The 16,331-nt window shown below is 40.6% G+C and overlaps 1 protein-coding gene across 1 annotated transcript in view; it reads left to right on the top strand.

Moving 5' to 3' along the window:
- The window catches only part of MUC2 (mucin 2, oligomeric mucus/gel-forming), a 122,689-nt gene that overhangs the window by 90,442 nt on the left and 15,916 nt on the right, over positions 1–16,331 (top strand). Inside the window, exons 34-42 of the mRNA XM_019519988.1 lie at positions 7,562–7,736; positions 8,443–8,690; positions 10,527–10,710; positions 10,875–11,082; positions 11,941–12,119; positions 14,314–14,383; positions 15,128–15,228; positions 15,341–15,372; positions 15,748–15,928. Of these exons, the coding sequence (XP_019375533.1) occupies positions 7,562–7,736; positions 8,443–8,690; positions 10,527–10,710; positions 10,875–11,082; positions 11,941–12,119; positions 14,314–14,383; positions 15,128–15,228; positions 15,341–15,372; positions 15,748–15,928 (1,378 nt within the window). The remainder of the gene's footprint in view (positions 1–7,561; positions 7,737–8,442; positions 8,691–10,526; positions 10,711–10,874; positions 11,083–11,940; positions 12,120–14,313; positions 14,384–15,127; positions 15,229–15,340; positions 15,373–15,747; positions 15,929–16,331) is intronic.

Raw genomic sequence — 16,331 nt, 5'->3', positions numbered from 1 at the left:
TGCAATGCTGAGGCTAGTAAAGCGACCAAAACGCTGGCTTGCATCCTTAGATGCTTCTCAAGCAAATCCCAGGACATCATTCTCCCCTTGTATTCGACCTCGATGAGGCCGCAGCTGGAGTACTGCATCCAGTTTTGGGCCCCACAATTCAAAAAGGATGTGGAGAAGCTTGAGAGAGTCTAGCAAAGAGTCACATGCATGATCAGAAGTCAGGAAAACAGACCTTACGATGACAGGCTGAGAGCTATGGGGCTCTCTAGCCTGGAAAACCGCAGGCTCAGGGGCGATCTGATGGCCACCTATAAGTTTATCAGGGGTGACCATCAGTATCTGGGGGAATGTTTGTTCACCAGAGCGCCCCAAGGGATGACGAGGTCGAACGGTTATAAACTACTGCAAGACGGTTTCAGGCTGGACATAAGGAAGAATTTCTTTACTGTCCGAGCCCCCAAGGTCTGGAACAGCCTGCCATCAGAGGTGGTTCAAGCACCTACATTGAACACCTTCAAGAGCAAATTGGATGCTTATCTTGCTGGGATCCTATGACCTCAGCTGACTTCCTGCCCTTTGCGTGTGGGGCTGGACTCGATGATCTTCCCTTTCATGTCTATGAAATTTATGAAATCTATGGGTATTGGGTAGGGCATATTGTCATGGTTTGTGAATGCAAACATCTTGGGACACTGAACTATATTTGTTTTTGTGGCTCACTGCGATTCCAACTATGCTAGATTATCTCCTTTGCCTTAAACTGGAGAAAAGTTACTTTAATCCAATATCTTTCTATTTCTAATGTCAACTAGAAAAAAAACCAACAAAATAATAACTCCTTGAATGGAAACAGGTATTTAGCCACATTAGCCTGAAGTCCAGCAGCAGGCAAGGTAAAGGTGTACCTTATAGGCTTACTATAAGGTATATTTTTACCTTGACTTCATTTCTTGAACAATCAAGTATGTATGTTGACAATAACTGTCTCTCTTCTTTTTTGGATTGTTTTAAGTGTGGTATAAACTGCAGGCTAAATCTGGCCTATGCAGCTATGGCACCTGGCCTGCAGGGCTCCCCGCAGGTTGGGAAATTTGGTGGTGGGGAGCGGTGGCAATTAATACTGTCATCCCTCTGCTGCTGCCAAATTACCAAACTCCAAGTGGCAGATCAGAAACAAGATGGTCCCTGGCCCCCTGGTGCTTGGTCAGGCTGTTGCTGCATAGCTGGGCCACTGCTGCAGGCAATGTCAGGGTGGGGGGGAGGGTAGGAAAAGCATAGGCCTAGAGCTGGGGTGAGTGGCTGGGGTTTCCCAGCCCTGGGGCTGCTCTTTGAACATGTGCAGATGTTTGGTAGATTGGGCTAACCTGTTCTCAATCAAATTTATTTCACTTGCTCAGGTGAATTAATTTAGATTGGGCAAACCATTTTTTGCCCAGTTTAACCTCCTTGAATATTTGCAGATTAACACTTCTCTCCCCGTGCAGCTGGATCTGGCCTGGGACACATTACCAACCCCTCCCCTCCCCTCATGTGGCTGGACTAGGGCTAGACCTCTCCCCTGAATGGCTGGAGTGGACCCAGGTCCTGCCTGCCCTACATGCCAGGTCAGGCTCTCTGGCCAGATCTGGCTTGTGGATGGACTAGTCATCAACCATCTGGCCTGTGGGCCAAAAATTTGGGGCACCACTGGTCTAAACCGGGACTTCAGATTCTTATCCCATTAGCTTTCTGTAGTTTTTATAACCTCTATGTTCCTCAGTGGGTGCTCATTCGTTTCTCTCTCTCTCCTGTCCACCTTGCCTGTCCCAGCAATGCCCCCTCCTTTTTCCTCTTCCTTCTCTATCCTTGTTATTATAATCAGTGCTTTATATTTACAAGCTCTGCTCCCTGCAGCCCCTTTATAGCATCTGAAAAAGTAAACTGCTGCTTATGAAAGCTTATGCATCTCTGATTTAATTAGTCTATAACCAGGCTGTTCAAGTTCTAAGCCCCCCCATTGACCACAGGACCAGGAGCCACACACTGAGCAGGCCACACCAGGTGCACACTATGGGCTCTTCTCCCTGCATCCAATGATATGCTGTGAGCTTGTGGGGCACAATATCACTTATGCATCATGCAAGAACAGTCCTTGGCCTCTGCTTCATCACATAGGTGTGATCCCCACCCCACTACATGTTTCTGATTCTCACTCTCCCACACCTGACCATCACAGCCCCAGACTCACCCTCAGCTCCCCACACTGCTTCACTGCCCTGATTGCTGAGGCAAAGACAGGGAGGATAGCTGGAGGCAGGCAGGAAGGAAGAACCTGGAGACTCCAGCATGATGGGGAGGAATAGTGCCAAAAAGGAGCCCAGAAGTTGCATACTAAGTCTTTGCAGGCCATGTGGCCCACAGGCAGACAGTTGGACAGCCATGGTCTACAGGGTACAAATCCACACCCCCCTTTTTGCTTGACTCGGGATGACATGGCTTTCTCATTTGCTTTTTGTCATTATGCTCTACCCTGCCCTTCATCAAGTTGCTGCATAGCACTTCTGTGATATGCAAACCACTTGATCTGTCTGAGGCCATGCAGAACAAGATGAGTTCTATTCCAGCTGAAGGTGTGGAGAGATGAAACAATTATGTCACATGACAAGAGGGAGGGAACTTAATATAGTTTATCTGAATCCACTGCAATTTTCTTGTCTGTCTACCCTGCTCTTGTCTATCTACCCATGACAAGTGGATGCTAAACCACAGTAATTTCCCCTCCAGTGTCATTCAGGGGTAAATCACAGTTTAGCTCTACTTCCTGCAGAATAGGAGCAGACAGGCAAAACAAGAGCAATGGTTGAAATAATGCATAGTGCACAAGCAAGTAAAACCTCCTAAAGCAGTCTAATTACTTGTATTCATATCCTGATTCTTAGGAGTCTCAGAATGTTTTCTGAAAAGGTGCACATATCTTCAAAGTCTCACTAGGTTGGAATCACCACACCAGATGCGTAGGCTATGTTTGCACTACAGTCAGAGAGGTGTGTCTGCAGGACATGTAGGCACATCTGCATTAACTTGAATCTACTAAGTGTAGTTACTCATAGCAACAAAGTCACGCTGATATGCAGTATGTATCTGTTTCTTGGTGGGCTTGTGTAGCTTCCATGGAATCCTGGATTGTCCTGGTTTCACTGCTATTGGTACCCATGTTGTTCTCTAAAGACCAAGGAGTTCAGCTTGTAGAATGATAATGCTTGTTTATTTAAAGAGCACTCTAAGCCAGCCACTCTGCAGTTGCCTCCCACCCATTCCCTGGCCAATGTAACACTTATACATAACACTATTAAAGGTATCCAGCATCTTCCCCCTTTACATGTAACATATTCCATGTAATACTAACATTGGACGTTTAGTTCAACCCATTTGTTAAAACAAATTTTAACAGGTCTCTATTAGTCTTTGTGTTGGCTTTCTAGCTCTAAGTGATCTTCTAAGTTTCTCTGCATTCTCAATCCTTATTGGTTTAGTTCTTGTTTGGTTTCCCTGTTCAGATGTCTCTACTTCTGCAACATTTTCCATCTCCTCTGTCATTTCTTCTTGCTTTGTTGTTGGCTCTGTTTCCTTTCGTGAATCTCACGATGCTGCTTCTTTTCTCCCCTTTACAAGCCAGAAGAGTCATCTGTTCCTTCTGGTGTGACTGCTTTATAGTATCTGGGAGCTACTTTTTGGGAAACTATTGCTTTGTTATGCAGATGTGGTAACTCCCTGGAACCCCTGTCATAGTACCATTTTTGTTTGAGTGTCGAATTTTTAAAATGTTTTCATGTTTTGCTTTTCATTCTGATGAGTACAGTCCACAAGATTTGGCAGCCTGGTTTTGGGTTTTCTGTTAAATAGCATTTCTGTAGGAGACAATCCATGTTTCGTATAATTTAAGAGTAATAGGTAAACATCAGTATGTGAATCCATAGCTTTTTTAACAATTTATTTACTATTTGTATTCCGTTTTCCACCAGACCATTGAATTGTGGGTATTTAGGACATGAAGTGATGGAATCTATATTTGTTTGCAAAGTCTTTGAAATCAAGACAGTTGAACTGAGGTCCACTGTTTGCTCTCACAACTAGCAAAAATTGACTTGGTGTGGGTTATGACAAGGGTTGCTGTTGTGCTTTTGAGCAGTGCAAATTCAGGATAGTGAGAATAATAATTCAGCACTAATACATATTTTTTTCCTGCATGCATAAATAAATCAATGCCCACTTGATACCATGGAGCTATAGCTCCTCCATGACTATTATGGGCTCTTTTCTTTGTCCAGATACATACTTTAGGCACATTTTACAAGCTTTTACAGTATCTTCTATGCCATTATTTATATTGGGCCAATATACAGCACCCCTCACACTCTTTTTGCATTTTTCAATGTCTAGATGCCCCTCATGGATTCTATTTAATACATCTTTCTTTAGCACTGCTAGAACAACAAGTTGTGAGCCTCTGAACAAAATGCCATCCACTACTGACAGCTCTTCCTTGAACTGAGAGTAGGGGCTAGGTATATGTTTTCCAAGCCAACCAGCACAAATAGTGGTTATCAAATTTTGCAATGAAGTGTCTTGATCAGTAGCTTCTGCAATTTAGTGCCCACATTTTATTTGTGACAGGAATCACCCTTTTCATTACATTAACATGTACTATGTCTGAGTCTGGAATTCGGTCATTTTCTGTTGTCTTATATGCTCTGGACAACATATCTGCAATAAATAGATGTTTTCCTGATGTGTACTGTATGTCTAGATCATACATTTGCAGTTGAAAAAAAAGTCTCTGTAATCTGGGTGGCATGTCTGATAACTCTTGTTTTATCCTCATGTTTTTGAAGCAAAGCTCCTCCAATGCCTTCTTTAGAAGCATCTGTTGACAATTTAATGGGTCTTTTAGAGTTTATAGTATTTTAATACCAGAGCTGTCATTATATTTTCCTTCAAGTTTTTAAATTCTGCTTCATGTTCATGTTCCCATTTCCACTGAGCATTCTTTTGTAGGAGTGATCTACAGTGTTTGGTCTGCTCAGCTAAGATAGGTAGATATATCCCTACAAAATTGCTCATTCACAGTAATCTTTGCACTCTTTCCTTATCTGTAGGGAGTGGCATGTTTGTAATGGCTTTAACCCTTGCAGGATCAATTTACACCCCATTCTCAGAGAGCTTTTCTCCCAGATATGTTATTTCTTTGACCCTGAATTTGCATTTTTGTTTGTTCAGTTTCAAACCTGCTCTGCAAGCTCTTTCTGGTTCCTTTCTTAGCCTTAAGTCATGTTCTGCCATAGTATTTTCCCAAACGAATACATCAGGAGTATAAACCATAGTTCCATCAAGACCTTCAACAGTTTGTTGCAACTTTCTGTGAACATATTGAAGGTACATAATCTAGTGCTATTCTATTCTAGGAGAACTTGCCAAAACCCAGAAGAGGCATCCAAAGTGGAAAAATATTTAGCTTCTACTGTACTGCCAAAAACTTCTTCCCTGGTGGGAAAATGCTCCTTTTTGATGTACCTGTTCATTTACTTAGGATCCAGATATAATCTCAAGGATCCATCTATTTTTTTTCTATTAACACCAGTGAGTGAATGAACTCAAGCAGTTGGTTGCTCTATTTTTCTATAATGTCTATATTAAATAATCTATCTAATTCCTTTTTCACTTTCTCCCTTAGTACAAGGGGAACATTTCTTGGAGTATGTATGGTGGGAGTATTTGGTTCTCTTAATTTTATATTGTACTCAATTGACAGTTTCTCTATGCTTTGAAACACATCATAAAACTCTTCTTCTGTGTTCTTGCTTTGTAGTCCCTCAATGGCATCCATTCTCTTATTCAAACCTAGAATTTTACACACTTGTAACCCAATAATTGGCACTAGCTTTCCTGGGACTGTTACAAATTGAATGTTTACTATGCTACCCTTGTGTTTAACATGGAGTGCACAAACACTTTTGGTTGCAATCATTTCCCATTATATGCTCAAAGTTTCACTTTCTTACTCTCATAGTACACAGGTTTAGTTTTCATTTTTTGAATAATGTATTCTGGTATCACATTGAGCTGTGCCTTTGTGTGTAATTTCAAAGTTACCATTAGTTCACTGGTGTCCAGAGTGATTGTCCAATCCTCAAAAGAATGAACAATTTCTTGAATTGTGCCAGTGAGGAATTCGTCATCTTTCTCATTGCACAGAGCATGCACCTGCTATTTCTGGTGTGGCACATCCTGCTCCTTTCTGCAAACTCTTGCACAGTGATTGAATCTTTTGCATTTGTTGCAATGCTTACCAAAAGCAGGGGGTTGCATAGGTTTGTGGTAACCCCTACAGTATCTGCAGCTGACCCTTGTTTCTTTAAAAAAAATTCTTCATCCTCTGCTTGCCTGCTTCATATTGAGCTCTTCCTTTCTATACTGTTTGTGTGTTGCCTCAGGTCTTTGCAGTCTGATAATCCTGCTGATAATCCTGTCTAGTTCAGTTTGTTCTGTTTTTTCCTTCAGCTTCTGCAGCCTAGCATGTGTTATCTCTGCTGCTTGACACATTTTAAGTACCTTTTCCAAATTAAGCTCAGGATCCTTTAGCAGTCTTTTCCTGAGGGTTGTATTTCTTACACCCAATACTGTTTGGTGTCTAATCACAGATTCTTAGTTCTCCAAACCTTCATGTCTGGCTCAGCAGTCTGAGGTCTTTGACAGACTCCTCTTTTGTCTTACATTCTTTATGATGTCTTAGGTGGAAATTATACTACTCAAAGATTTTGTTTAGATACACAGTATTCCTCACACTGTTCCATTACTGTGCCATAGCTTTTCTGTTCTGTTTCTGATAGTTGTAGGCTATTGTAGAGCTTATGAGCCTGCTATATTTAAAAAAAAAAAAGCTACCTTGAGTGAATCATCCTTCTCTGTAGCTCCACTGGCCATCATCTATATTGTGAAGCTTTGCTTAAACTTCTTCCAGTTCACTGTTGCATTGCTAGACAGCGTTAACTCATCTGGAATTCTGAGATGCTCCATTTTTCTATATTTCTTTGTATCCCACTGCTGGTACCATGTGTTGCTCTCAAAAGACCAAGGGGTTCAGCTCATATAGAATGATAAAGCTTGTTTACTCCGAGAGGACTCTAAGCCAGCACTCTGCAGTTGCCTCGCATCCTAGGCTAATACATAATAGTTTAAAGGTATCCACACAGTATGTAAGATAGCTGGCTTAAAAGTTAGCTTGGGGGTGTCTACTTCTTGCTTGTGATGTTTGACACAGTAAATGCAAAGAGATCCATTCAGGATTTGGATGATTAATACTGCTTCAGAAAAACACTAGTAGTCTGCACCCTAGCCATAGCCCATATCAGCTATTTTAAATGATGGTGCTGAAAGCTGTGTTTTATTCCCAATTTTAGATACTTGTTTGGAATAAAGATGTCAGCAAGTATAATGTTTGTAGTTTTATAACTTTGTAAATTCATTCCTTTATCAAACTAATTGCTTTATTATGTCTCCTCTCCTTTTTTTTTTCTTTTTTCCTTAAATGCAGGTAAATGAAACTGGGTGGCTGTGTAACTGCACAAAGGTAATCTGTATTGACAATAACACCATGCAGACGGTTCCAGTACCCTGTGTCCCACCTGCAAAGCCCACATGTAGCAATGGTCTTGCTCCTGTGGCAGTGATGGATGAAGATGGATGCTGTTGGCACTGGGAATGTGACTGTAAGTAAAGAATTTGTTAGCTATTTTTTTATGTTTTGAGGAACCAAAACTATTTACAGGAGCTACAGTATTTGTAGCAGAGACATGTTATGCAAGTTTTACCCTTTATATCTCCAGCAAGGCATATAATTATTATACCCTAGCATCAAAGTAGCCTAGCCAAAAGCTAGGCTTGAAGGAACTACTACACACCTAGAAGAATAGTATTATTATGAGGCCTCAGCTGATTATATTTGAGGTAGGCTCAAGCTTTTCAGTTTGTATCCTGATCGAGCTGCTTGAAGTGATACTTAACTTTTGGTTCAGAAATTGGGCTGGGGTTTTAACAGGCCTTTTTGTAAAATTAATGACACTTCCTGTTTCAGGGGTGGGTGGAAATATTGCAAAAAATAGTCTTTTTGAGAGAATTTTTTGTTTTTATTTCACGTCATATCTAAAATCAGAAAGCACAGGAAACAGAGAGTAAGAACAACCAGGCAAAAAGTGTTCAGCTTCTTCAAATTTTAAAGAAGTTCCAGTTTCAGTTTAAATCAAGTTTTAAGTTGATTTGTTTCGCTTAGCTTTTTTAAAAAAAATCCCAGGTTCCCTGAGTTAACACCAGTAATAGTAAATTGTCCTTCCAGTTACTACAAACCTTGTTCATAATCTGATTCAAATTCTGCTTTTTTGCCATGCAAAGTTCAATTAACTCTACTTCTCTTGATAGGCTTTTGCACTGGTTGGGGAGATCCACATTACACGACATTTGATGGAGTATCCTATAGCTATCAAGGGAATTGTACATATATCCTGGTTGAAGAGATTCACAAGAAAATTGACAATTTTGGGATCTACATTGACAATTACCACTGTGATGTACGAGATACAGTCTCCTGTCCACGCACACTCATTGTGAAACATGAGACCCAGGAAGTGCGCATAGCAACAGTCCAAATGAATCCTATCAAAGTAGAGGTATTTGAAGAGTGATCTGTAATTCTGATGTCCATTGGATGTACACTAACTTAATTAGATTAATTTCTCAATGTGCTCATTACTTTGGTACTAATGCTTACACACATGGAACAATTGTCCCATGCACTGCAAATAATGCAGCCTTGGATAGGAAAAATATATGACTTTTGATAGGAAAGCTACTTTGTCTGTGTATTTAAATATTATAACAACTCTGCACTTTCTATAGTCAGATTTTTACAATCCCCCTTCTCTCCAAAATATGGGTTATTGGAAGTATCCATTGGAGTTGAGTGCATAGAATGGGATATAGTTTTATGAATTTGAAGCATCTGAAGTTGGGTAATATCCTAAAGAAAGATGTGTTATAGCATATGAAAGGAGTTCTAATAAGCAAGAGTAGTCCCTTAGTCCTTTGTAAAGCAGAACTGAGGAAACACAGAAGGCCATTGAATCATTTGGGAATTTGAACAAGAGAACATGCACATCTCAATTTAGAGATGAAAAATCAAACACTGGGGCCAAAATGTTTCTAAAAGTCTCCTTAGTAGGCCAATGGTTTGGTATAGTTCATTTTTTCAAGTGCAGGTTCATTATCAAATGGATTTCAATGTTCAGTATGATGTTTCAAGACAGAGCTGTGGCATGGATGCTTTTCCTTTTCTAAAGAGGCAAAGTAGTCTAGCCTCATAGAGTATAAGAGGTAGATACATAAGACATCACCGTGTTCTGTACAAGTCACTGGTGCATTTGCTTTCTCCCTCTATTCCATTTTCATTTTATAATGAGCATAGATCAAATATATTACCTTTATTCCCTGTGTTGGAACATTTTGAAGAAGGAAAGAGAATTTTAGCTTGTTGCACAAGAAGTTTATTATGCATTTCCTCTTATATTTTACTGTGGCTATGGGGATTTAAGCATGCTTTCTACTCCATGTTAACTGCCTGCATGTACATTTTTACCTCATGGAAGTTTATCGTCCTTTCACTATGACATAAGCTGCCATGTTTCAGCTGCAGCGTAAGAACATGAACATAGGCAGTTACTGTGGAATAACTGCTGTGCTGTGAATCCTTCATCACATTTACTTCACAAGGAGCATGCTCTTCACATGTATTTTCTAGTATCTTGTGAGGTACTAGGAAAATCTGCATTATCCTGTTTTAATGTGCATTAACTAAAGAGCACGAGGCACTTTTACATGTGCTATGGAGTGGAGGGGGGCAACACTTTAATTAGAGTGACTCCAAGAGCTGATCTAATTAAAGTGTTACAGTGTCTTATGTATCAGCATCCCTACACTTAAAAATGGTGGTGGGGGCTCTTGAACTAAAACATGTTCAACAAGCGTTAGGTCAAGCACTCATGCCACTACTTTTAAGTGTGGGGACACTGATACACTAGATGCAGGAGCCTTCTGGAGCTCAGTAATTACCACCCTCCAACAGACTCGATTGTTTCAATGTGCTGTAATTACAGTACATCGGAGCAGCCTCTTCATTCGTGTTCAGGCACCTAGTTTTTAAGTGATGCTTAATGTGCATTATTCTGTTTTAATGCACATTAACTAAATAGCATGTTTCTAAGTGATTTTTCATGCGCATCAAAATAAGCTAATGCACATTAAAATGCATGTGTAGACATGCCTAGTGACTTGCTTGGTTGCCATGAAACCAGAAGATGTAGATGTAGACAACAAGGAAGCTGGGAGCCCTAACCCAAATATTATTTACCTTTCTGCTGTATTTTCAATGCAACTTAATGATAAATATATTCTTTTTACCAATGTTAAACAAAATGTATGCCTCTTCTCTGTTTTCCTTTACACATTAGGTATTTGTAAACCAACAAGAAGTAGCTACACCTTACCAAAAATTTGGATTGAAAATCTTTGAATCAGGCATAAATCAGGTGGTGGAAATTCCTGAACTTAAGGTTAATATAACCTACAATGGCTTGGCCTTCTCTATTAGAATGCCATACAGCCAGTTTGTCAACAATACCCAAGGACAGTGTGGTAAGGATACATTTTTCTCCTTTTAGAATTAAATATAAAAAGCTAAATGAAAGCCCTAACAGTAAGAAAGTCAATATATGATCCTCTGATTGATGGAAATTAAAGGACCATTTTATACTGGATATTTGTGTCCAACTATTACTTCATTCCCTTGCCGTTTGTAGGGATTTGCAACAATGACCCAACAGATGACTGCAAGCTACCCAATGAAGAATCTAATTGTGAAAGGATGGCAGACAGTTGGCAAGTTAATGACACTAGCAAGCCAGAGTGCCATTCAACCATACCATCTACAGAACCACCTACGGTTATGCCCTCATCCACAACAGCCTGCAAAGCATCTGCACTTTGCGAGCTCCTTATTAAGGGAAGGTAAATATGTCATGGGCATGCACAGACCTTTATCCTTTAAATTTAACAGCATTTCTGAATTCCAAGCACTCCATGATGTTTCCTCATCACTAGCAAGGTTTTATTTATCTTTGTTATTCTTTTTCCTCATCTGTTCTTCACATTTTATGATCCTTTAGTCTCTGCAACCTTCTTGTTGCGCCTCAGCCTTCTTTGAAATGCCCATAATCTTCTGTGCTCTCTTAGATTCCCCAGGCCCTTCTGCATCTTGCCCCTGGAGACCCTGAAGGGACCCTCTGATTCATTTTCAGAACATGGCTCCAGAAGAGAAAAATTTCAAGCCAGATCTAATCTAAACATTAAATTTTTGGTGGTTCCTGAACCTTTTGAAGAAAGGTGGGGAGGATAGTCTAACACAGGGGTAGGCAATGCTTTTTGGCTGGAGTGCCGAAAAAATCAAAATGTCTACCTTGGAAGGTGCCAGAGTGCCGACATGCCAGAGCCTGGAGCAGCTGTTTGCAGCCTCCCAGCTGCAGCCAGCCCACAGAGCCCTGTCTGTCTGCAGCAGGTCTTGCAGCCTCCTAGCCACCTGCTGGTAGCAGCCTGGGCTCCGTGGCTATCAACAGCTGCTTAGAGCCTGGGCTGGCGTTGGTGTGCCGAGCAAAATGGGCTTGTGCGCCATGCTTAGCACACGTGCCAGGGGTTGCTGACCCCGGTCTAGCAATTGAAGTCAGTGTTTTAGAAATGAAACATGCATCTCTCAACAATTAGTCCTGTTCACATCTCCGTGCACACTAATATACTATATGACATAAGAAGTACACTGAGCTGCATATGGGCCAGTCAGGAACTAATCTTAATATATCTTTCTGATTCTAGCTTGTTTGAGGAGTGCCGTAACTTTATCAAACCTGAAAGATACTATGCAGCCTGTGTGTTCGACACCTGCACTATTCCCAATGCTAAGATGGAGTGCTCCAGTTTGCAAATCTATGCTGCCATCTGTGCTGACCAGGGTTACTGCGTTGACTGGAGAAGTCAGACCAAGGGCACCTGTGGTATGTAGGAGAGGGGGAGGGGTTGGGAATTGCCATTTAGCTTGAATAGTTTGGAAATCCTGTTGGGTCTTATTTTAACATCTTCCCTGATAATTAGGGAGGTTTGTCCTCTGAGGCCAGAATATGAAGCATCTTAGTAGCACCTTGACTTAGGTACTGCCTCATCTAAGGTTTAAGTGCCTGTCCTGGGCAGAGATTCAAAATGATCCATTTAGATGCATCTCATCCCTATATGGTCAGTGAAGAAATTTCAGAGATGACTAAGAATGATTCAGGTCCATAGAGACTCTATATAAAGAATGGAGACAGGAGGTCACCTACAAAGGGTGGTTCAGAAAGGGTACTTAGAGCTAGCCAAGAGGAAATGTTAAAGCACAAGTGTGTTTCTGAGCTCTCACCATTTTCAAGCTATCTGTTATGTGTCTCTTTTTCCTTACAACTCATCCCACTTCTGAGCTAATTGAACAGGAGGTTTCTAAAGATAGTTGCTACCCACTTTTTGACTAATAATCGTATAGGGAGAGTGTTCACCAAGGAAATGGGAGAGTTGGGTAACACTCTCCCAAGGTGGTTTGAATGCACACCTCCCACTCACTAGCTGAATGCGCTTAACCACTGAGCTGTAGAAAAAGTTCAGTGAAGGCATTCTCCAGTCTTCCTGTTAAAGGTGGGCCACTGGACAGCAAGGTATGCAAGAGATCTGGGGTCAGAGAAAGACACAAGAAGGAGCCTGACTCTATAACCCACTCGGAGGGGAATCCTCTTTGTTGGTATGCTTATTTCTGCTTTTAAATGAATGCCTTTCTAATGAATGTGAAATACATAAACAGTACAGGGAGGAAACATAAGGGAGACTACCTCCATAACCCTAGCACTTGTGACATTCCCTTGGAATATGGGAATCTTGGGGTCTGTTCCCTGATGAGCACTGTTTTTGCATTTTGCATTAGGCTATCATTAGCTAAACAGCAGATATAAACAGGATTGCAAAGGGCAGGCACTGTCACAACTGATAATTCAATGCAGTAGATGTGAGTTAGATAAGAAAGAAATGCCACCTAACTTCTGGTTCTCTTTTAGCTGTAAGTGCCATTTGGAACAAGTAGCTGCTCCAGGCCAGTTCTGAACACGAGTTCTCCTCACTAAGGCTAAGGGAAATCATTCTTTGGGACCCAGGTGGCCAAAGTGCACTTAAGTACCCTGTCTAATGAGGAACTTTGAATCTGGCTTGAATTTCTAATAACAGTAAAGAAAAACTTCACAGTCTTTGTTGAAGAAATTTTGCTGGAGAAATTTTCAATTGAAGAGCCCATAGGTGACCCTATGAGAAATATATGTGCACTAAGTGTACCTGAAACACCATCTAATGGCATGCGCCAGTGCCTGCATTTATAGATCATATATAGGGACCATCCAAATTCCCAGTGGAAGTGGGCTGCATGGCAGCTTCTTTAATCTTGCAGGTTCCCCTGCACAGAGGGCGTGGTTGCTGATTGGCTGAGGGGTCACAGCAGTCCTCCTGCTTGATGCTGACTGGCTGGGAGGTAAAAATGGTGCCGCATTTAAAACTACAGTTTTCACTTACCTGCTGGTCAGGATTGAACAGTGGGGCCTCTCTGCCAATCAGTGGGGGAGGCACATGGGGGAACCTGCAAGATTAAAGGAGCTTCCATGTGCAGTCCACTTCCGCTGTGACGTCAGTAGGTCCCTTATCATAGATTTTGCAGGCATGATTTTAACAGGTGCATCAGTTTCTTTGTAGGTGCAATGGAATCACTTTTAAAAATACTTGTCCTTAAGAAATTACAACTAACAAAAAAATTCAGTATTAAAAACTCAAATCCTGGTCTTGCCCCAACACAACAGAATGAGGCATTTCTGTGTATGTTACTTTATGTAACATCACTTAACACCCAGAGACCCCACATTAACTAGGTACTTAGTGGAGGGTTATGGGTGGATTTTTACCCTGTTAACTTCAGATTAGTTGATTTCCATGCTTCACATTTAGACCTTCAGTGTAACTGAATGAGGCAATTTTTATCTATTTGTTTCCAGTGTTTGTTTGAAGATTGTCAAACGTAAATAGGAAAATGCATAGTTGTCAATGTTCTGTTTCCTGGGGTTGACTTAATGGGCCTCCATATGATGGCCTTACTGATTGCTCCCCCCACCTCTTTCTTTTCTTTTCCAGCTCTTGAATGCCCATCACAAAAAGAATATAGAGCATGTGGTCCCATTAAAGAAAAGACCTGCAAAACAAGGTAAATAGTTACTTCTCTGCCAAGTAGCAAACTGTTTAGGGGTAGCTAGCCCACAAAGAAATTAGTGAAACCAAACTTTAAAATCTTAATATTGTCTCTAAAGGTACAAGCACACAACATATTTACCTGGTAGTAAATGGAATTTAGTGCATAAACCAAATAGAGTGAACACATAAAGCACATCCCGGCTATACAAAAAATTACTCTAGTCCAGATTAAAGTTCCTTCACTATGTGGAAAATGTACTACATAAAACATACAATGTGTCAAGCCCTGTACCCAGCTTTAGCCCAAGGTAGCCATTGGCACAATACAAGTTGCCCCTCCCTCCACTTACTGGCCAGATTCTATAATAGCACCTACTGCAGGCAGCTACTTTGGGAGAGGTGGTTGAGTACCTGCTTTGTACTGCTGAGTCAATTTACTAAGGAGTAGAACCTAAGATAAATTACTCTAAAATAACCAGGCTGTGCATCCATATCCTTATAGACAAACTTTGGACCAGATATCAAAATAATGACTACCTTTATCTTCTTGTTGCACCTCTGACGTGACTAAGTTAGCTTCTGTATAAAATGAAATAAATTATGACTTGAAACAAGATTGCTTGTAGTCCAAAAATCTCACAGACACTGTTTCTTTTGCCTATATTTTTCTGAGTAAAATAAATTTGCCTCAACTTTCTATTATCTGGGTATCTCTCTGCTGATAATGGTGGTCTTCTGCAATTTTTATCCTATATAGCCCAGAAGAACAAGACAGTAAAAACTATGCAGAAGGCTGCTTCTGCCCCAATGGGACAATGCAGTATAGTCCTGGTATGGATGTCTGCGTAAAAACCTGTGGTACGTTTTTTATCTTTATTTATCTTTTGATGCTGTCTAGCCATGTAAGTTGTAGTATTGAATCAGCTTGTTGTACCAGTGGTAACAAAGGATTATCTTTTTCTGTCTGCAGGGTGTGTTGGACCAGATAACGTACCACGAGAGGTACATTTACTTTTCTTTCAAGTTGTTTTTGTCTCATCCAAATATGCCATGTTTTGTGAAGACCCCCAGATTTTCAACCAGGCATTTACTTGATTGGGTGTCTCAAATTTTAAAATCTTTGATTTATACTTAGCTTAATCTGATAGATGGAAGATATTGTCCAGACAGCTACTAATAATCAGTTTCCAGATAGAAGAACAATTAATGTATAGCTCCACTGTTTTTGCTTTCCATCATACACTCAAAGACAGATATGTATACATAAATACACACATAACACTGATGAAATAGTCCCTTATACAGTAGCTGTATTTTAATTTTTTTCTCCAAGTATTAACCTTTCAGTCACTTTCTCTTTCCTATCTTTTGTAACAGTTTGGGGAGAAATTTATCTTTGACTGTAAGAATTGCACTTGCCTGGATGGTGGAAATGGCATCATCTGTGAGCCTTACCAATGTACTGCACAAGTAAATAAGCCACAATGTACTGGAGAAGGCTTTTATGAGGTTGTTGAAGTCACCCCTAACGACATTTGTTGCAACAAAACTGTCTGCAGTAAGTTGTTCATCCTTTGGCACTCCACTGTCCCTTGGAAGTGGAAAGGCAGAAAAAAGTTGGAGAGGCTAGTGCCAGAGATTCTTAGATGAGCTACAGTAAAGAGCCAGGAAATCATATTTTATGTATGTTTTTCAAAAAGGAGCTGGTGTTTTTTAAAGGATGCACTGCTTTCAAGCTAACAGTTTGCTGTGCCGCCGTTCAGAAAAAAAAATCTGATTTTTTTTTTTTTAATTCTTGAGTTCAGTCAGGTCATATTCAGTGGGGCATCTACACACACACTTTACAGCAGAGTTGACTAATTAGCTCTGCAGTAAAGTGTCACACTATTAAGCTGGAGTAAATTAATTAACTCCACCATACGATAGTATTGCCTGACACAAGTACTATCCTATGGCAGAGT

This window comes from Gavialis gangeticus, unplaced genomic scaffold (genome assembly GCF_001723915.1).
Source record: "Gavialis gangeticus isolate Ggan-Ray unplaced genomic scaffold, GavGan_comp1, whole genome shotgun sequence".
Taxonomy (NCBI): Eukaryota; Metazoa; Chordata; order Crocodylia; family Gavialidae; genus Gavialis; species Gavialis gangeticus.
This window is presented reverse-complemented; position numbering and strand designations above follow the sequence as displayed.